General features: G+C 34.8%; 1 protein-coding gene across 1 annotated transcript; it reads right to left on the bottom strand.

The window, feature by feature from the left end:
- Positions 1-3,480: 3,480 nt before the first annotated feature.
- AFM (afamin) lies at positions 3,481-23,160 on the bottom strand. Its single transcript, XM_039845428.1, has 15 exons — positions 23,011-23,160; positions 20,785-20,833; positions 20,352-20,484; positions 19,499-19,710; positions 18,617-18,749; positions 17,904-18,001; positions 16,990-17,119; positions 13,857-14,071; positions 10,748-10,880; positions 8,702-8,799; positions 7,526-7,658; positions 6,536-6,759; positions 5,560-5,692; positions 4,311-4,372; positions 3,481-3,636 (listed from the first exon to the last, which is right to left on the bottom strand). The coding sequence occupies exons 1-14, from the start codon at positions 23,096-23,098 to the stop codon at positions 4,337-4,339; spliced, it is 1,815 nt and encodes a 604-aa protein (XP_039701362.1). The 5' UTR covers positions 23,099-23,160; the 3' UTR covers positions 3,481-3,636; positions 4,311-4,336.
- Positions 23,161-23,425: the final 265 nt, after the last annotated feature.

Raw genomic sequence — 23,425 nt, 5'->3', positions numbered from 1 at the left:
CCTTTTATAGTCTTTTCAAGTAATTACAATTAATAATTAAACTTTTTCTGTGGATATTTTTTTTTCTAGGCCACTACGATCAAATTGAAGAAATTCATGACAATGAAAAAAATTGTTGATGGATAGCCATTCATTAATGAATACTAGATTTTAAAATGAGTCATGTCAATGTCCTTGTTTTTTCAAGATTACACCAGGTAGGCCTTGTAATAAAGTAATCAATAAACACTTTTGGTAAATATCTCATTTCCCAGAAATGCCTGTTGACATGTACAAAGTTCTAAAGTGGCAAAAGAGAAGACAAACACATACTATGGCAGATTCAAATAAATGATGTAGGCCCTGGTTCCACTGCTAGGCTCATTTTTAAGCCCCTGGAGAGAGTAGGGAACATAGGCCTTTGGAACGAACCTAAAGAAATGGGACCTAATTTATTGAATGCTTCCTGTGAGTCTGGTACTTTTTATGATGACATAATAACAGTACTCTCATTCTTTGAATGAGGAATTAAGACTCAATCATACAATTTTTTCATGGACTCACAAGTAGAAATTCAGGTTTGTCTGACTTCAGAGTCCACAGCACCCAAAAGCTAGTATTAAAAGCTGAGGTCCCAACATTCCTCAGCTATTGTCTGCTTCACCTGTCATCCAGTTCTTGGGTCTAAGGCAGGAAACAGGTAATTGCTGATTAAATATAAACTCTAAGATAAATGTAAAGTCCAAGATTTTTGGAAATGGAAGATCACGGGTTAGTACTTTAACTATTCCTGTCCTCAGTTTCCTCATTTATAGATGGAGGGTTTGGACCAGATAATTTCTAAGGCTGGCAGTCCATTGCCTGATTCTGCTACCCACATATTTTCATTTCTGGTCTCCTAGGCAAAGAAATATCACAAAAGAGATATATTTGCTAGAAAAACAACAAGACTGTTATTATTTAAATTTGGATGCATAGCTAATGGTAAAAAATATTGATGGCCAAGTGTGATAGAAAGCCAGGATCAGCAAAGGGAAGACTATCTTTGGCAGGTTTTTTTTATGCTTTTTGGAGTCCTCTAAAACGTCTTAATGTTTAACATCTCTTCTGTTGTGCATCCTTAGAGCAATGGAACTATCTAAGCCTCCAGGAACTATTCGAAATGGACCTGTTATTCTATGGATGGTAAACCCTCTGGATGAGTGCTGCTAGACTGTCACTCATTGCAGACATTACTAACTGATCACTGTGCTCTTTCTGCCTGAACTGAGTGAGACTCGGCCTTAGAATCATTCACAGCACAATGCCATAGGACGGCCACTATTGACTGATTAGCATTTAAGGGAAAAAGATATTGTATGTGTGCTAAACCAATTCTTTTAAAAATTTTTTGGACAAAATTAACTTCCCATAAAAACTATCCTCTCAGAGTAAGAAATTCTTGAAAACATTAAAAAATGTTAAGTCCTCTGCTAGTGACGAACAGTGGACTTTCAGACTTTTAGTGGGGATATTTAAGCAAAAGCAAGATAGTGGATTTTTTGATAGGACTCAATGACAGCACAGAATTTGTTCTCTAAGAGAATAAGGTCTTCACGCTGAACTTTAAGATAAAAAATAGGAGGTATATAAAACACACTGATGATTTTTTGATGATTTTAAATAAATATTTGCACAACAAAACTAATTCTTGTCCAAGTCATAAAAAAAATAGAGTTCAAAGGAATCTTTTAAAAATCAAGACTGGATCCCTAGATCTTACCAAAAACCTTGGTCGTGACTCTATCACTAGACAGTTCTTCCTGCATCGAGTCTAGGTGTGTTCTATTTACCGGTCTGAGTTCTGTCTGAACAATACAGAGTAAGTGTGACTTGTCCTCATTCTAACCCTCTCTTGTCCAGGTAAAATATGTGTTTTGAATAAACCATTTCTCTTCCTCTTTGCATCACAATGGTTACCTCCTTTTTATCAGTATGCTCTCTGGCACATCGATAGAGAGTTGTACGGCAATTTCCTCTGTGATAATTGAGTCTTGTGATGGCAGCACGTTTCTGGGGCTCTGGTTTCATATCTGCTGCTCTTAGCACACAGTATTGGATACATAGCAGAATCCAGTATTAGGTACAAATTGAATTAGCTAACTGCGCAGTTTCACTTCTGTTAGATGAACTTATTACCTTTATTTAAGTAAAACATTCTTCCTTGTTTAGTAAATGAGAGTGTTTGGAAAAATGATATAAGGACAAAATAGCTTCATGAATTCAATTGCTATTATCTGCCGGCCACTATATTAGATACTTTACAACATAGTAAATTAAAATATTTCTCTAGAGCCTTTGTGACATGAAAATTATTCTTCCACCCTAAACAAAGAGATGGAGATGTAGGAAACTGGTCTGGGGTCATACAGCAAGTTACTGGCAGAAGGAATTTGAAAAACTCCACCCCCATCTCACCTTGCACTTTTAGCTCATACTAAGTGCCTGTGCAATGTGCACTCACAGCAGAGGCCTTTTTCCATCTCTGTATCTATGATATGTGATTGTTCGCTTACTATCCTTGCCCCCTGCCCAGCAAGACATAAGAACCACATCTAATTGGCTCACCAATTTGTATCCACAGTGTCCGACACACAGTAGCCATCTAATTAATATTTATTGAATAAATGAATAAGAATCCTAAAGATTATGCTCTAAATGCTAGACCAAAAGAACTCTGTGAATATTCTCTAGCATTATCTATTAAATGACCATCATCTTCAATTTCAAACTTTGAAATCCTAAAAACCTTAAAGTTTTAGAGAACGGTAATGATGCTCAGGCCACAAGCACATGGCCAACCTTTATTTCCTGGCTTCCCAGTTTCTACCACTCCCTCTCCTTAGACATCACTGCTAAGCATTTACAGCTCCAACATAATTTTGGCTTGGAAGGGAGGCAGAGAAGAATCACTGTCGCTCTTTGCCCTCTCTAAATAACACATTTTACAAGGTATAAAACATGGCTATACCTGAGAGGTAATGTGTATTGGGGCTAAGAATATTGCTCTGAAATTAGAGGACTCAAACCTGGTTCTGCCCATTACTAGTCATGACAATGAACAAATTAGTTTATCTCCCCAAGTCTCAGATTCCCTATTTGTAAAATGGGAATAGAAATAATGTCTACTTCATATAGTTCTTAGAATTAAATGAGATAATGCATGAAAAGTAGCTAGGACAGTGTTTGTTAACATTGAAGACATTCAGCGCCAGCTAGAAACAGTAGTAGTAATAGTAGTAGCAGCGTCAGCAGCAATGCTGCATGGCCTCAACTCCCCGCTTCCTTCCCAGTAGCAGCAAGAATGGGCATCTGTGATAATTTTGCCCACACGACTGCTCTTCGAGTACTGTCTTCTACATGGTAGATTTAGCCGGTGAACCAAAGATGCAGGTAGAATGAATGAATTGTGATTGTTTAATTTTGTTATCAAGTTGACACATGACATCAGTCTTTGAGAAATAGCTTTATAATTTTGTTGTTTATTGCTTGCTGCAATAACATGATTTCAGGTAAAAGTTCCAGAGAATCTTTTTACTGTGTTCGTCAAAGAAAATGAAATTCACCACAGGACGGATGGAAGCAGATAAGATGGCCTTCCTCTCTTTTCTCCACAACCTGGAAAGAAAAAATATTATCTTCTGCAGCAAAAGAATATGAAATATTATAACTTTGGTGATGAAAAGTCACGTCTATAAAAAATTATCAATGGTAATTATGTTTTGCCTCTTGTAGTTCCAAATCTACTCTTTATGATGGTCCAGGTCTCTCTTCCCAGACATTGAACGTCATCACTATATCTATGCAACATTTTGTTCCTAAAGTTTGTGTGTGAGTCTTACATAAACTGCAGAGGAGAAGGCATCCTTTATATATTTGAAATCACAAACATATCGCTTTTTGTTTATGTAAATACTGCAGCCAGACTCTTGGAACAGATCCACTGAGGCCTGTCTGCCATCCTAACCGCCTCCTCTCTGTCAACCTTTAGGTTTTTGATTGCTTCTGCTTTCTGGTCCACATGGCTGAGTGCAACAGCAGAAAGGCAGAGGAGTGGCTGCTTTTTGGCTACTTAGGATACTGCTTGAACAGTAAGAAGTGTCAGCATAAATGCAGCAGGACTAGCCTATAAGGAGTGGAAGATACCCAGGACCAATATTGGGGTCTGTTAGGTACAAGACATGTGGATTGAACTAGAAACAGACAGACATTGAAGCATGAGAGGGGAAAAGCCAGGGCAACCCAATAAGCTACAAATACATTTGGCATTTGATCAGGATAGAAAATATTACCTTTGCTGGTTTTTAATTTATATTTCTCAGGAAGCCCAGCTTTTGGCTGCCAATTTTGGACCCTGAGAGAGAGAAAATATAATGAATGAATGAATGAATGAATGAAAGAAACATATAGGCAGAAAAAATTAAGACATTATTTAAATTTAGAGAAGTATGTTGCCTTGAATTTTGGAAAAAATTAAACTACTCACATATTGTCAGGGAGACTGTGAATACTCTTCTTCAAGTGAATTTGAGTTCAGACCCCCCAGCTTTCTATGAACTGCAAGTGAATTTATCTCTTCCTTTACATGGCCTCAAGGTATGCATGCACTCAGGTAAATGCTAGGTATTGATTAATACTCTCTAATTACATCGAACATATTTTTAATAAACTAATAATATGAACCCCCAAAATTCTCACAGACTAAGCACTCTCTTGGAAAGTATAGAAGGTGCTCAACATAATGAAAGCCATGTGTGAGAGTGTATGCCTGTGCGTGTGCATGAAGTGTGCGAGTGCGTGCGCACGGATTGTGAGTCTGGAGTGGAGTGGGTGTCACTAGGAAAGAAACTGTGAAAGAAAGTTTAAAGAGAGTGAAGAGGTACTTCCCACCCAATCACCCATGGAGGCTGACATTCAGAGGTCCCTGAGGATCCTGGAAGACAGGGTGAGTCCGTCACAGACACCAGTCACTAAAGTGAGAACAAGCAGGGACACATCTCCTTTCTCTTCCCCTGCTACCCTTACCTTACCTCCCACTTCCTCACATCATGCACGTGTATTCTCAAGTGAGGGATGTTAGGATAAGGCCCAGGAACATGAGATAGCCACCCTCTGAAAGACCTCACATTCTAACACCCTTCTTTCTCCTCTCTCTTTGAAACTGATTAATTTCCTTTGCAAGTCAGTGTGACTATTTGTTTTATTAAGGTGATGGGTAATTCAAAACAGAAAAGTAAGAACTAATGGCATAATACAAGATTAATGATCACCAGCCTCATTTACAGATAGCAAACTGCAGTTCAGCTTAAGTAACAGGGCCAAGACTGGTGGCATCAGAACTCAAGTTTTCCTAATAGCTTTTGTTACACCATGTTGTCACCAAGGAAACAGTGACAAAATACTGCATATTAGCTGTGCAGCAATTGTGCTCTCGAACGTAGGCCTCAGACATTGTGGGGAGGAAACAGGGCCGTGTGGGGAATTTTGTTTTATTTGACCAGAAATATCAGTTGAATTTTAGTAGAAAATAAAAGTAACTACCTCTTCATTCCAGCAGGCTTCAGGCCTCTCCGCTTTGCAGCACCTGTCTACTGCGTTAGCGGAATCTGTCAACAATGACCACAGCTCCTCATTTGTAAGTTCAGGCTTCAGCTTTACTAAGTTGACAAGAAACCTGTGACCCAAAAATGTCAAACAGAATTAATTAAAGATTTCTTTCTTAAGCTCCTCTTCTCCAAAATGCTTATCGTTTCACATGTCTTGGGTGTCTCAATTGGGGTGAGTATAAAAGTTAAAATATTCTACTTTTGAAAGGGTCTCCTGAAACTCTCTTGTTAAACTTATGGGTTGGATTCCATGGTAACGTTCTTTATAGAGTTATATAACTATAGACAAAATGGTATAAAGATGTGAACAGATATTAAGTCTTCATTATGCACAGTATTGTAGAATATGTGACTATATTCAATCTTTCTGAAAAATTAATTTCCCAGACAAGATCCATTCCCTCTTCCTCAGTAGCCTAATGGTGTTTCCACCCTACTTGAACAGACACTGACTGCACGTAAAAAATCGGTCTTATTTCTTGGCATTTATAGCTTTGCTGAAGAAAACGAAAATAAATTACTGTCTCTTTTGGGCCTCTCCTATTTTTCCAACATTAAGCAAGATTCTCGGGGCAAACATCTAGAACCTTCTCTCTAGGAAATCCGATTCGTTATAAACCAACCTATGAGCCTTTTTGCTCAGTGCCCTAACTCACCTTTCCAAATTACAGTCTATTAGACACTCCAAGTCTCTAGCAAAGGAAAAGACTAGCTAGGTTTTGATACATAAACATGAAAATCAATATGCCCTGGCATTTGTCTGCGACATTTTTCTGGGTTGGAAAGATGGGATGATTTGATGGAATAGGATTGTAACACCAAGATCACATATGCATTGCAATGAAACTTTTCATTAATGCATGTGTGTCTTCAGACTGAGGAAAAAGATGAATGGAAGAGAATATTAGTACCTGTCTTTCTTTCTCTGGAGCTCTTCATTATGAGCCTGACACAAGTCTGTGTGAAAGGTAAATAAACCCTGAGAAGCAGATAGAGGCACATATGATTCATCTGCTTCCAAGGCATCAAAGCAGGACCTTCTGAAGGCAAAGTTGGTTTTACAACAGTGGTCCACAGCAGGATTGATGGTTCGATTTTCATTTACTCCACATATCTCTCCAAGAACTAAATCCACCTGTACCAATAAAAGTTGGAACTCAGATATGACATTCAAACTTAAATGGAGCTTTGAAATATGGTTAGATGAATAGTTAGATTGTTCTAAGATTGCTGTTAACTTTACTAAGAAAAACCCATGCACTCATAACACAACACTATGTACAAAGAAAAGTAGAGGCTGGGTTCGTAAGTGGCATTATGTATTAAAAAATTTCAAGTCATAGCAATATAAATGCCTTTAGAGTAATTTCTTGTTAGCATATATACAAATTTGTACTTGTGAGCTGCAACCAGACAACTAAAAGTGGTAGCTAAACACTGTGGCCCTTAGATTTATTGTCCTCCTGAGATGTCCCCCAGGGTACTGCCCATTCTGGCCTTAAAGAAAGACACCCAATCTGTGATTAGGTAAGAAGCAGAAATTCTCTCACTGAGCTGGTGGGGTAAAAGGGAGAATTCATAACATTGCTTAAAATTATAATGTTTTCTGTATCATTCTGAAACAATATTGTGATTCCTAAGGCATTTGCCCTTACAAATTACTTCAACTATAGATAAGTAAAAAGATGATTTAAAGAACCCCCAATAAATATTTAAGACATTCCCATTTGCTTCTTAGGATTTTGATGCAGCGAGCCAAAAAGGAACTTGACATTCCTTGCTTAACAATTTCAAAAACAATAAAGAGAGGAAGATAGAGAATCACTATAAATCAATGAGGGCAGATATCTTTTATTTATTTATTTATTTCGGGAATAGTTAGGTACATGGGCCATGCTCACCAAATTATCAACACAGGCAAACTCTTCACTCAGTGTGCAGCAGGTGGTCAAAGCTGTCACCATTTCCTCGCCAATAAAGGTCAGTTCCTCGGTGGAGAGCTGAGGGGCTATCTTGGTGAGTTTGATAAGGTAGCTGAAAGGACATTTGTCTGTTTGGTTCTGAGTGAAAGCAGATACCCATTTTCCCCTGTTTACCTACTTGAAACTCTGACCCTTCAAGGCTATGGAAGATCAATGTAAGGGCAACGTGAACCTCAGCTCTCTAGTGGAAAGGTAGAGAATTGTGTCTTCACACCCTGTTTTCCTACACCCTCCCTCCTAAATCTCGGTATTTTGACTTCCTTTTAATTTCATGGTAATCTCAGAAACTCTTAGATCTGCCTGTCCTATTTTCCCTGTGAGATTAGGAGCTCCTTGGCAGCAAATACCTTGACTAGTATGTAAAATCCTACTTGAAATCCCTTGCATAGTAAATAAATATTTTAAAGGGAGAATTAAATAAATGCATATTGCAAAAAAGGATAAATCTGAAATGAAAGAACGTAAGATCTCTAGCGGGCTAAGTTTGACTTCTCAGCTAACAACTCCATTACAAAAAAAGTGAAATCATATTTTTTTAAACCATGTTTTGTTTTGATTGGAAGATATTTGGTTTCAACACACTACATTAATTCAGAAAATTCAGAATAAATTGCATAATGTTCATGAATGTTCACAAGAGTCCTGAAAAATAAATATTAAATGTTAAGCAAATCCAGAATTATTTCTATAAACTTAATAAAATGGGCTTTAATCCTGAGCAAACCATGTTTTCCTTGAGAATTGTAACAACTTGAAGTTTACTCCATCCCACCCTCCTCCCTCAAATGAAACAGAATCCAGAGATTCTGGGTTGGGAGTGAAAAAGCCAAGTCCAAACAAAAACTAAAGCATTAGAGTCAGCTTGTCCAGAATCCTGTATTTTTAAAAGATTTCTAGCCTTTTTCCTGATAAAGCCTTAATTTGACAACTCAGTGTGCATTCTTGACTTTTGTGGTTTTATTCTTTGCAGAGTTTATGAATTCTGGAAGTTTATGAATGTCATAACTGGAAGACTGAACTAAAATTTTGACTCTTTGTAGCTCTCATTATTTTATCCTGGTCACAAATGCTAACCTACTTGGGCAAACAACTTACTGATATTTCAAGTCATCCTTCCCCAAATTCCGGAAATGATCACATTCTCGTTGTACTATCCTGAGGCTTTTCTCAGTTGTCTCATTGAATTTGTTTTCCTGAAAATAAGAACAATCATGTTTATGAACATTTTATCTAAAATTTAATCATAAGCTTCATATCAACTTGTTAAATAGCTTTTATATTTATATAATATTTTCAAACTATCATTACCATACATTACTCACTAAATTGAGGGTAGTTTTTTATATGTGTGTGTAGAATTTGAATCTTATCAATTATAGTTATAAATAGATATGTTTTTTGCTTAAATTTGGAAGTCCAAATTTTTCATTATTATTTTGTACTTTTTTCGGTAGCACTTTCCACTTTACAAAGTATAATCAAATCTTGTGGTGACAATGATCATATTTGATTCTCACTTTGAAGTGACCAGAGTAGTTGTTATCTCTGTTTTTACATACAGGAAACTGGCCTTATGAAGTCAAGTGACTTTTCTGGAATGTCTCAGCTAGTAAATATTGCTACAGAATATTTTTAACCACATTTATCTTTATTTTATTCTTTAGTTTTCATTATTTAGAATTGGAACTTAAATCTCTAATAATTATCTTCAAATATTTGACACAAAATTGGACACTCAGTAAGTGTCCAATTTTCCACACAAAATTGGACACTTACTGAGTGAACACCTAAGAGAAAACTACACACAAGTGGATGAATGCCATGGGACAAATTCTGTTGCCATGTAAAAAAAATTTTTCTAGCAGTATGATTTATTTAAGGATCAGTAAAAGGTCTTCTTACTTCATTGCTCAAATATAAATGTGTGTCAACTGGTTTTTATGGTAAATGGAAGAAAATTTTAAAACAAAAGCAGCACATATCAAATGAATGAGAAATAAATCAGAAAGCTCAAATGATTTCTATAACACATAAGGAGTATATATGAATTGATATTAAAAATACTAATTTCAACAAGAAAATGGGTAATTGACATGAAAAATTTGTTCATAGAAAATTTATAACTACTGGAGCTAAAATTATATGGGAAAAACTTAATTTCACTTAAAAATCAAATAAATGTTTGCTTAAAACACAATCACTGTATTTTACATATAAAACTAGCAAAGTTAACCTCCACGTACAATGTTGGTAAGGATGGGGGTGAAATGAGCATTTTCAAGCACTGCTATAGCACTCTATACTGGCAAAAACTCTCTAGAAAGTAAATTAGCCATTTCTATCAAATGTTTTTTTATACAGTCAATATATTTTGACCTTATATTTTCCCTTCTGATAATCTATCTTAAGAAAATAATCATTCATATTAATAAAGATGAATGGAAAGAGATACTTACTTCAGGGTCGCTTATAAAATTAAAAACAACCTAACGAAATATCTAAAAAGCCCTACACGTAGTAAGAAAGCAGTTAAATTATTATGATAGAATACCATCATTTAAAATAAAGTACATTTTGAAGTGTTTAATGACATAAAAAATTTTCTATGATACTAAATAAAAACAGATCCAAAAATTTCTTAAGTATTATTTCAATCTTACTTTTAAACACACACACAAATATATGCATATTTGCATAAAAAGATGAAAGAAAATGTTAATTACAGCTATTTCCCTATGACAAAATCAGAAAGTTTTTATTTTTATTTTTTGTAATTTTTGGTACTTTTCTAATCATCTTTAATAATCAGTTATTATTTTTATAATCATAAAAAATCTAATATGGCCCAATATAATACAGAGTACATAAATAAATGTATAAACATAAAATGTTTAATGGGAAGCATTTTTTGCATCAACACATAGGATCAATAGTTCAAAACATCATGCATAACCCAAATTCATGTTGGTCTTCCAAAGATAGCCCATGGTGAATTTAAAGTAAATTCGGCTTGGTCAGTCACATTTTCTACCCTCTAGACTGAAGTAAAACCTCGATTTCAATTTTTAAGTGTTTGGTTTTTTTTGTTTTTTTCTTGATTCAGTTTGGTTTATTGCTCTGAGTCTATAAGATAGAACCTACCGCATTACAGTAACAGTCTGGAGGGTTTTTGGTGTTGCAACACTCTTTCAGGAGATCATCGTACACGCTAGCAATTCTTAAAAGCTCCGGCACAGACAGTTCTGGATGTCTCCTTGAGTATTCATAAAGAAACCTGTGATGTGTAAAAAATTTTGTATATTAAGACTTAGAGAAAGAGCAAAATACCAAGTCCTACTTTCTTTTAGTCTAGCCAGATCTAATACTGAGTCTGCTCTCCAATGCTGGTTTGGTCAGGAAGCAATTTAAGAGGACGTTTTGACTACAGGGGATCTTTTCACAAAGATTCTCTTTTATATTATGTTTTAAACTAACAATGATTTTGCTTGAGAGAATAGAATCATCAGTTATTTAGAATTAATTATTAAAATGATTTAATTTATAAAGCAACAGAAATAGCATACCATGCCACCAATACTTTATCGAGTATAATTCTGTTCAAAAATTCATTCAGACTTTCAACTTGAGATGGTGGAAATATGGCTTTCTACCCACTCCTAGTGTCACCTTGGTGAGAGATTGTGGAGAGGCCTTCAACCATTACTTCATCCTGTCACTTGTCAAATATGGGAGTAATCACTCCTGCAGCTCTAAATCATTGTCAATGGTTTCCATGGCCTCAATAAGAGGTTCCAACGGTATAGATGGGTGTGATTTGGGGAGAAAGTTGACAAAGAGGCCAACAATTATTAAGCCTTTAGTAGCTGCTAGGCATTGGATCAAGCTTTGGACATAAAAGATAAAGTATGCTTTGTAGCATTTATAAACACTTTCTTATTTAACTTCACTTAGTCTTCAAGATAATACTATTTTATAGCTGAGGAAACTAAGTCTCTGACTAGTTAAGCACCTTGCTATTAATGGAAGTATAAAAGTTGAACTTAGGTTCCATGTAATGCCTACTTCATTCTTTTTAAACCAAGCTAACTTTCTTCTCCATAAAAAAATCGTATCCATTCAAAATAAGTTAAAATGGTGTTCGTGTTTTGTAAAAGCAATACCTCACAAGAATTTTTCAAGTCCAGGAAACTCTTTTCACCTCTTTTGTTTTACAGCCTTTGACTGTCTTGATTAATCTTGATTTTTCTGACATCATCTCTCTTTCTTCTCCATCTGCCTTCTCAGTCCCATTTGTGGGATATATTCCCATAGCCTAAAGTAGTATCGTTTAACTTTCAGATAATCAAGTGCTCCTCTTAATATCCAATGTAAGTCATGGACCTTTTCCCAAAAATAAAATTACACCTAAAAACACACCACCAAAATGTTGCAAACAACACTCCCCGGAAGCCTACTCGAGCTTAGCAAATCCATTGAGGTCTTGCGTCAAACGTTTGCATCCAAAAAGACTGCACCTTAAAACTCTGTTTCTGACTTAGCATGCTCATGTTGCTTATCATTTCTCTCCACACTTCAAATGCTATCTGTGTTGTAATAGTGATGATGATGAAGATGATGATGATGATGATAATGATAAAAAATGCTTTCATTTAGCGAGCACATGTACAAGAGAGTCAGGTACAAGTAAAATGCATTACATCTATCATTTGGTTTAGTTTAATTTGACTTAATACTCTGACTCATGAGACTCAATAGAGCACAGTGATTCTAAGATCAGGAGTCTAGAGCCAGACTGCTTGTGTTCGAATCCTGGTTCTACCACGTATTTGCTGTGTGACTTTGCAGCAAGTTACTTAACCTCTATAATTCAATTTCCTTTCCTATAAAAAGAAGATAATAAAGTATTCCAACATCAGAGGGTTGTTTTGAAAATTAAATTGGTTGGTAGATGAGAAGCACTTAAAATTTAGTAAGTATTTAATAACTTGTATTTTTCAATCCAGAACTCCTTCTAGACCTCCAGGTTCACATATAAAATTGTCTCATGACAGTCCCTGTTAGTTACTCTACAAGCCAGCCCCTCAAAGTCAATGTAGTCAGATCCAAACATATTCTCTTACCCCGAAAAACCTGCTTCTTCACCCATACTTCTCAACTCATTAAATCTGAAAACTACTCACCCAACCACCTAACCCCAAACTTGCGTTCATTCCAGATTGTTTCTAAAAACCAAAGGTGATTTTGTTCTGCCTTGTTCTTCAATTGATAATCCTTCAGTGGCACCTCATTAACTTAGCATGCCTACATGATTTGACCCTTTTTGCCTCTCACTACCCTGTCTCTCACTGTGGATTCCCTACTCACAGCCAAATACGCAACAAGTAGTATTATACTTCTATCCATGCCCTGCCTTCTCTGTCAAGGTTACCAAAATTTCCTCAAGAACCTCCTCCTGATTAAGACTTTCCAGGATCCCCAGGTACAAATGACCACTTCCTTCCCTCTCCTCACATTGCTTAGCATATAGTGCTGTCCAAAATAAAAGTGTATTTCTTGCACTCATTTGTATATGTCTGTCTCTTCCTATATCACACTCCCTATTGATGCAAGCTTACTGGAGATAAAAACCCTGTATAAAAACCTAGTAAAGTACCCAGATTATACTTAATTGCCAATAAACTTTGAATAAATGAATATTCCATGAATTTTATATATGATGATCTAAAGTATAGAGCAGTTAGCTTGTCCCAGTGACCCAACCAGGACTCAAATCTTGTCTTTTTTGCTCCAAGTCCACTAGTCTTTCCTTGAATAGCTGTGGGATGGCATAGCACGGCAGTTACACCTGCAACTTCTTAGGTCAGACATTCTGGGGTCAAATCCTTACTCTGCCATTTTTTTAGCTATGCATCTTGAACAAGTTATTTAGCTTTTCTGTACTTCATTTTGCTTTTCTGAAAAATCGGGGGAAATCATACTTATTGTACATGACTTTGTGAGAATTAAAATAGATAATCATATAAAGTACTTAACCCATTGTCTAGCACATATCAAGCACTCAATAAATGTTAGCCATCACTATAATAACACAGTTTCATTTTCTTAAAATCATGTGAAAACACTATAACCTATAACCTTGATTTTTTAAAATGATTTGAATGATTCTCATTTCTTCCACCCAAATTAGCTAAAATAGGTCAAGTCATAAGTTTCCGTTTGCCTTATAAATTTCAATATAGAGTTTTGTTACTCAGCCATGAAGATGTCTTGGTCAGCATTTCGTTCTTCACACACATTTTTGTTTTCAGTAAATTTTGTTTCTTTTAGAGATAAATCCTTTGGTCTATCATCTTTATTTGAGGAAATTATGCACTCGCCACGCTCTGGTATTTTCTTTTCACAGCACTCTTTGATTTTGCTGGAGATGGAATCTTGTTTTGAACAAATATGGTCCATAACTTTGCTCTGTACCAAGTAAGAATGAGAAATGATGTTATTTTCACGATTTCTTCAAGGCTGGATTGCCCTTCATAATAAAATGAAAACCATTGATGAGCATAACATCTGAAATAGCTTCATCAGTTGATTTGATAGATAAAATTTATTTAAATTTTTATTGATTTAATACACATGAAGTTTCATATTAAAACAAACTTTATTTCTCAGGATTTTAGATAATATAACTATGAAAAATAGAGTCATAAATTCACATTCATTGTTAAATATTAATATTTTAAATATTTTACCCCTACTCCTCTGGAATATTGACATTTTAAATTCTAAATATTGGTTTTTTGTTTTTTCTTTTTCCATAAGAGTTTACGTGTGATTCAATGAGGGCCACCAAAGACATGTAACTTTAATATCTATAATCCTACATTTCTCCTCTTGTGGCCTGAAACTACATTGCCAAGCACATAGTCGAAACTCAATAAATATTTGATAAGAAAATAAAAGAATGATAAACAAATGAACTACTATAGCAACTACCAGATAATGATTTCTGAAACATAAGAAACTATTCTACTCATTGTTGTAATTTTCCTATGGATATTATTAATTCAAAGCTGTTCAAATTATCAAATAATGTACAAAATAAAAAGCCTTACTCTATTCTCTCTTCCTATGTCTCATTCCAAGTTCAACCTCCACATAAACTCGTGGGAGTAAGGGAGAGGGTGACATTACCTTATTTTCACAGTAGTTAGATAATTTTTTTAATTTATATTTTTCTTTAAGTATAGTTGGTATACCGTATTGTTCATATTAGTTTCAGGTATACAAAATAATTACTTGACATTTTTATACCTTACAATGTGATTACCACACTAATTCTAGTAATTATCTGTAACCATGCAAACTTATCACATTGTTATTGACTGTATTCCCCTTCCCCTTTCTACTCATTCTCTCACTCGCTCTCTTTTTGGTAATCATCCCTTTGATCTCTGTTTCTATGAGTCTGTTTTTGTTTTGTTTGTTTAATTGATATTGTTTTGTTTTTAGATTCCATGTACAAGTGAAACCATTCGTCTTTCTCTGCCTGACTTATTTCACTTAGCATAATACTCTCTAGATCCATCCATATTGTCACAAATGTCAAGATTTCACTCTTTTTTATTGCTGCATAATATTCTATTAAATAGATATACATCACATTTCTTTATTCATTCATCTATCAATGGATACCTAGATTGCTTCCATATCTTGGCTATCGTAAATAATGCTGTAATGAACATAGAAGTGCACATATTTTTTCAAATTAGTATTCTCATTTTCTTTAAATTAATATCCAGAAGTGAAATTGCTGGATTGTACGGTATATCTTTTTCGTTTTTTTGAGGAATCTCCATACTGTTTTTCGTAGTGGCTGCACCAGATTGCAGTCCCACCAACAGTGCACAAGTGTTCTCTTTTTTTCACATCGTCGTCGCCAACACATGTCATTTGTTGACTTTTCAATGATAGCTTTCTAACATGTGTGAGATGATATCTCATTATGCTTTTGATTTGCATTTAGTTGGATAATTTTTTAAAAGCTGGTCCCTAATCCCTTCTCCAGACTGTCCAGAATGAGGCTGCACATTTTTTCCTACTCTCTGATCCAGCTTCACATGAACCACATTGAGTTCCATCAAAACACCAGGCTCTTCCAGGACTCTCTGACTGTGTTCAAGCTGTTCCTCCTGCCTGGAATCGTCTTCTGGTTAACAATGAGGGTGAAGAATGTGATGAAGCTCTGGGTGAGAAATGGAATGGGGGTTGGCACCATGTTTTCAATAAAGTACATAGGACCAGAAAGAGCCACTCTTTGCAAAAACATACACATCTCACTTAAGCCCATCATCATTCTAGGCAATACATGTCTTATTGTCTGGAATGTACTCCTATTTTGAATGAACAACAATTTAATTCCTTTTATTTCTTCAGAAAGTAATCAAAGAGGAAACTGAGGACATAATATGATCTCTTTGTCTCAGCTCCAAACTTCATAGAAAAATCTTTAATTATATTCTAATTCAATACTATATTTACATTATATAATGTAAATATATCTTCATAGACAATCAAACAATATAAAGGTAAATATCAAGTGAGATAGCTTTTAAGTAGAGTAGTATTAGGAACAAAATAATTCTTAGAGACATCTATTGTCCACTGCTTGAAATAAAATGTGCATATCTTTATATTCCAAAATTCAAGTTACTTGATTAACATACTGTTTCACTGTGAATTTAAAACACTAAAACTAAGTAAAATTCACTAAGGATAAAAGTCTAATTTTAACTAAGTAGTCAGAATATTTTAAATGAAATTCTCTTATCTTTGTGTGCATGAACAATTTAAATTAGGTCAATATATTTACCAATGTATGGCCTTGGAGAATCGTTTTAAAGAATAGATTCATTATAAATGGTCATATTCACTTATTTGGAAAGAATGTTTCTAAATAGCCTGAGAAAACCCAGAGAAAGCATCATGTTAAAAACATAATGGTAAAAAATCATTCTCTGAGCTTTATTATTGATTTCTAATACCTTAAAAAGAGAATTTGCAATATTAAAGAAAATTTCAATTTGGCCTAAATAAATGTTCACAAATTTTAAATTCCTGAAGTTTTATGTAAGGACATTTAGCCATATAAAATAGAATCTGCTGAGTACTCTAAAAACAATTCCATGTATATATATACCCAAAGTTCTGTGTTATACTTAGGCTTATTTGTTAACATTTTACCTTGTATTTTACTTATTCTATGTTATTATTTAACAACTTATTAACGTTCTGATTTCATTGTGGTAAAGTAGCCACATGTTAGTGCAACTTCAGAATAAAAAAGACTGTCTAATTACTATTTTTACTTGGTTTTAGAGAATATTTACCCAGCCTCGAATGCAGTGTACAGCATCACCTTCACAGCATCCATTAAATTTGGAAGAAACATCTTCTAGAAGGGAGGTGAGTTCCTTAAATTCAATCTTGGGGAATTTTTGACTAAGTATAGCAATGTTTCTGGAAAGAGAATTGATAAACCACTAAGACAATTTAAACAGCAACTAAGATAAGAGGGAGTTCTTTGATGATACAGTTTAAGTAGCTGCAATAAACATTGATATCCTTGTTTTTTCACAGATATCTTTACCAAATTGCTGTTTATACATTGTGCGGCCCACACGATCACTTTGAAAATTTTAGGCTAATATTTTGAGTCCCAGATCAGGCCAGGGGAAAAAGGGCCTGAGAGATGTGCTCTCTTCCATAATTTTTATAGCAAAACACATCTTGTAAGGACCACTAATTCCTGTTGTAAGCCCATGGTATGCATAGATAATCCAACACAGAGTTCTTTTCTGATGATCTATTTGAAATTTCAGAATTTTTCTCAAGATATTGAACTAGCACCATTACTAATTGGTTAGGGTGAGCAGTTGAGATAAAATTTATCCTTATAAGATTGTCTCTTGGTCATTAAGGTCAAATATGGATGGATAAGTCAGTCTAAAGCACTTGGAACTTTTAAAATCCTGGTTGGGAACTCCCAGACCAATTCAGATGCCTAAGTAATCAAAAAATATCTCATAAGTAGCCCTCTTTCTCTCTAAGGTCTCCCCCACCTATCAAGTCTTTTCTCATTCCAAACTAATGTTCTGTCATGAGCTGTCCACATAGATTGAGACCCACATTAAAACCTCTGGAGAACTGAGAAGAATATAAATAAAAAGTTAACAATGACAATAAAAATGGAGCACAGATAAGAAAATTCGAGTAGAGACAAAATACATATTATAAAACTCACATAGAGTTTAAGACTTGCAGTCCAAATTTCAAAAATGCCCCACAGACATTTTTTTGATAAGAAGACAATGCTTTTAAAAATTGTATGACAGATTTTGCCTGAAGGAGAAAGAGAAAATTCTGTTGAAGCAAGAGCAAAATCCCACTATTCTCTTATTTCTTAGCTACATGTTGACCAAATTATTTCAAAGTTTGCTCAGAAAAAAAAAAATCTATGGGATTTTTATTGTAGTAAATTTACATATCAAAAGAAATATGCAGTTGTAGCACATCTGAAGGTGGAGCAAGTCTTTCTGATAACTGAATTGTACTTGGTGGGAAGGTGAGTGGTACAGTGTGCTGTGAGAGTGTTCATCTCTACTGGGATGATTCTATTATATGGTTAGCTAAAAGAAGGCTTGCCAAGGATAGAAGATAAATTGTCATCTTTTACCCTGAATATACACTCACTAAGGCTTTTTGAAAAGGCTTCCAATTTTCAAGAAAGACAAAGCCAGAAGAGAAACCTTGGAAGTGGGCAATTGTCTTTCGAGGATCTCAGGTACTAAGAACTTTTAGATCAGCAACAAATGGCCAATGAGTTGAAAACCAGTAAAAGTGGAAAGAGAATGGTTATAAATGGTAAATGACTTTTTCGCTATCATTTAATTTTAAATAAAGGTCTACTGTGTTGGGTGACTCCTTCTCTTTTAATGAAATAAATGTCATACCCACCTTTGTTTGAAAGCAGTTGGCTTTGTCTTGTTCTTCACAACATGTTTTAGTTATCACCTCAAAACGAGCAGCAAGCATTAGAAGCGTAGGGGCAAAAACAAAGGGGTTTCTCCTGGAAACTTCATAAATATAGCTATTAAAAAAAGTAAAGAAGGAGGGGAAGGAAAGAAGCAGGAAAGAAATGAAAGAATGATAGACAATTGAAGGAAAGAAAATGAAAGGGAAAAGAAAGACAAGAAAAGACAAGGAGATCCAGTTGTAAAAATGAAATTACAGAAAAGGCTTTCTCATCATAAAAGTCTTTAATATAAGGTAGCATTATCCAGTTTCCAATAAAAATTTTTAGAGTCTTATCATTGAAATTGGCACCTCCAAAATAAGAGTGATGATTGCAGCTCTAATCCTGAACACTAAGATGACTATTGACCTTTCCTCCCAATGCTGCCAGATGATCAGCAGCTCTCTCTTCCAAGTTTAAAGAACAGCTACCTAGATACACTCCATCTGAGATTCAGGAATTATATTCACTTATGTTCAAATGAACTAGTGATTTAGGTTTCAATGAGTATACCAGCTTTCCAGAAAAAGTCTCTGTTTCTTTAATTACTGCATTGTTGATAACAGATTTTTGCTAAACTTCTGTTCTAGGGCTTATCACGTTATGAAATTAACATCATTAATGAAAGAATCTTGAAAGCAGATTTTATATCGTATTCATATTTATATCCTCAGCACTGAATACAGAATCTGACACATAACACATGTCAAATGAATTAATCCATCAATGAACACAACTATGTTCTTTTGTAATAGAGATTAGATACTCGTCAGCCTAAGAATATTTCTTCAATTAGATCATTTTTCTACTAAAATGAAACTTACTTGTTTAGAAAAGATTCACTGTTATTTTTATAAGCCTGGCATTTCTCTTCAGGATCCAGAGTAAGGGGAGAGGGCAGAAATTCTACACCAGCTTTCTTATTACGAAAGAAACAAAGTCTTCTTTCAAAGTCAACCTTATTGCAGCAGTGTGAAAAATTATGCTTTTGTGGCAGCCCCTCTATAGCACATATCATTTCCTGTAAAACATCATTCTAGACAACAGAGAAGTAAAGAAAGTTTTCATTCATTGTAAAGTTTCTCAACCTTCTGAGATGACATAATAATTAGTGAGTATCACCCTTTAGGAAATAGATTGTAATTTTCTCAATATCATCAGCAGATCATCTTAACCCACACCCTTGACAACTATTCCACATTTTGGGAAACTTTCTATATCTATCCTGAGGTTCATCAAACTCTTACTTTTTATTCGCTGCCTATATTTCTCTTAAACTACAGCTTTTTTTCTTCCTCTCCCAAGGTGACAGAGTCAGAGTGTGAATGTAGTAGTAAAGTATTTAGTAGTGATGTTTGGTAATACTTTTCTAGAGATGCAGATGGTGACTATAATTGAGAAAAGCCAAGAAAAAAGGGTATGATAGTAGATAGTAGACATTGGGACAGGAAGCTAAGGAGGATGCCTCTGTACTTCTGTGTGTTTTGCCAGGTTTTTGGCAAGCTCATGGCCAAGTTCTCCTGTGCATCATAATACCGAATTGCATCTCTCCTAGGAAACTAACTTATCCTAAATACCTAGGCCAGGCAAAATAAAAATGAGGGGCACAGAGCATCTCTCTTTTTACATTTTCAAGCTGTAAGAAATTTATTTAAGAAATACAAACAATTTACTTACAGGTAATTTTGAGCACATTGGGAGTGTCATGTTAGCCAAGCATTGATCTTTGTATTCTGTCATGGCTTTCCTCAACATTTCTGCTTCTTCAAAGGATGCCTCCTGAATATACTGAGCAAATGCAATGATGGTGCTACAACAATCCACACAGAGTACAAAATGATTACCTGTAGAATTTCCATATATGTCCAATAAAAACTCACAGGAGCATCTACTTGTTGACTAGCCTCAGGAAATTATCAAAGTGTGGGGCTGTAAATTCTACAACTTCTTAACAATTCAATTGCTTCATCTGAATTTTATGATTAATGCTGTATTTACTTTTTTGATATGATTTCTATTTAATTGAATTACTTTTAAGAAGCATTAACATTTCTGGAATATATCAGATATGATTATGGTAAACATCATCATCATCATTAGAAAAACTCACATATATCCAACATTCTCCTCTATAAATTTCTGGGTAATCCTGAAGTCATCTGAAAAGCAAAGAGTTTTAAGTTATTATATACCCTGATATTTTAACATTTTCCCAATAAATAGCTACATATGATATTTAAATTTACAAAGTATGAAATAGAGAACTGATGGTAGAAAATAATTTGACATATTTAACAAGAAGGAAAAAAGTCATATGGACCAAATACAGGATTTTGATCACATCTTATTATGACCTCGAGATATATTCATTAAATTGAATTGACTTGAATTAACCTCAAACTGACCAGACTTTAGATTTGCCATTGATGGCTCCCCAGCCGCAAATGTCAAATACAAGCACCACTTCCATGTTAAGTATTCATCATGTATGAATAGAAAAATAATATGAAAGTTAATTGATATGTGATGTAATGCTACAACAAGACACAACAAGAGATGCCATAGCATGCTGGTGGTCAGTTTACACAGTTTACAGGGCTAGCCCAATGTCAATATTTAGGTAATTTCTTAGGACTAGTCTCAGAGCATTGATTCCCTCCCAACAAGCATACACTAATCAGAACACATTTACATTTGTCCATGTAGACAACTTTTATGGAATTCTTACTTTTGAAAATCATCGTGCTGGACACTATAAGGCAATCAATAGTGAAAAAGACATCTTCCCTAGACTTCAGGTCGCTAAGTACTTTCACAATGCAAGTAACTCTTGAACATAAGTATAGTCTAATTTAGAATGTAAATGGCATTCTAAAGTAATGTAGGTAAGCATATGACAGGCTTTCTTCATGGGCGAGAAACGAGAAGTAGATTACAGGAGAAATGGCATATGAGTCAAACCTGAAAAATATACAAGATTTCAGCTAGCAGAAAAATAAGTCTCATCTTTCTGTGTGGATAGATGATGTGAATAAAAGCACAAAGGTGAGAAATCTTGAGATTTATTAGGAAAAGTCAATTAATCCACTACAATGAGAAAGTGAGTCATAAAAAAGAATAATGGAACCTAAGATAGAAAGGACCTGGGTAGATATTATGGGAGTCTTGCATGTAAACCTGGGAGTTTGGGCTTCAATTGGAAGCCATGAAGAACCAGTGAAATGTTTACATAAAATAGAAATATGATCGTTTCTATATGCTAAGAAATACCAGCCAGGTAGTGGTATAACTAATGTGCTAGGATCTCTCATAATGCCTGATAAATAAAGAGGGATAAGAACTATGTCAAGTAGATGGAAGAATGAATGGATGAATAGAAAAAAGCAAGAAGCCCATTAGGAGGCTTTTGCAATTTTTCTATTGAGAAATCAGCAGGACACAAATTTTGGTAAAAGTAATGAATATACAAAATGGATATGCATGGATGCAAAAGATATTAAAGACAAAAAATCAACAGGATTTTTGAACAAATTATAACAAGGGGCACAAGAGAAAGAGAACTCAAGAATGACCACTCTTCTTCGAGCCCTGTGACTAGTCTCACTAACAGGCACTATGGGAGGTACCAAATTCAGTAAGATATAATCCACATTTTCAGGGCCACTGTGACACTTATGGAACCTTTGTGAAAGTTCCAACAAGGTGCACCTTCCGGTCTAGAAGAAATACAAAAAGACACCTCCTCCGAAAGATGAAGTTCAAAATGTTCTCTTTTGGGTAGAAGATACATAAAAGTCACCCTTTCCTCTAGGCTGATATTGCCTTTGCCAGACTTAGAAGGGATGGGGATGGGGGATGGGGAAAGCCTTGGGGAGATTTATAAACTGTACAGCTGGAGAAAGCAGGGTCCTGCATACCCTAAAGGTGTTTTCCACCTGATCGGGAGATATGTTAAACAACTAAAGGTTCCACAAAAATCCCAGCTCGAATTTAGTGTTCAACTGTTACCACACACTATACACATTTGCAAGGAATATAAATATTTTCACATCCAAATTATACCTCTCAGCAACACTTTCTCTACTGACATAAGGCTGGTGACCATTTGCTGGGTGTGATAACTGTTTCTGTCTATAGATTGCTTAATATGATCACAAAAACACCAAAATACAAAATCTGGGAAGGTTAGTTTAGGATATTTGATCAGTATTTATAAACTAGTGCTGTGGGGGGAGGAACAAGTGAAAAATTAAGTTGAAAGAAAACAAAGTTAAAAGAAAATAGAAATTATCCCAACTTAGTCATTTCTTAGCTGGTATAGAAGTAAATTTCTTACCTACATCTTGAGGCTTTGTGGGCAAGGTTAGGGATTCAGTCAAATAGAACATTAAAATAACAAAACCTCTGAGTTCTAACTGTTTCATTGCTTTAGAAGTCACGTTCACAAAGGAAAATAATGTGATTGAGGAAAGTCAAGTTTTTATATTATTCTTTGACACTATTAGTAAAAAAGTAACCCGTTTAACCTATTTCTCACAAACCTCATATTTGATTGTTATTTGATCACGCTGCAGAAATTTTGCTAAATATTAACTAGGAAAAAATTATCTCTGTGTTTCACTGGAAAAATCTATAGAGTTAGAAAAAAAGTCCACAAGTTAAGTATATACAGTACCTAGTTAAATAGACAACTACAAAAAAGTCTTGAAATATTGCAAATGTTAAAGGAAAAAGGGCTAGAATAAATAATT

The sequence above is a fragment of the Pteropus medius genome, unplaced genomic scaffold (assembly GCF_902729225.1).
Source record: "Pteropus medius unplaced genomic scaffold, Ma_sr-lr_union100, whole genome shotgun sequence".
In the NCBI taxonomy this organism is placed as follows: Eukaryota; Metazoa; Chordata; class Mammalia; order Chiroptera; family Pteropodidae; genus Pteropus; species Pteropus medius.
The sequence above is the reverse complement of the archived record's forward strand: the minus strand, read 5'-3'. Positions and strand labels throughout refer to the sequence as shown.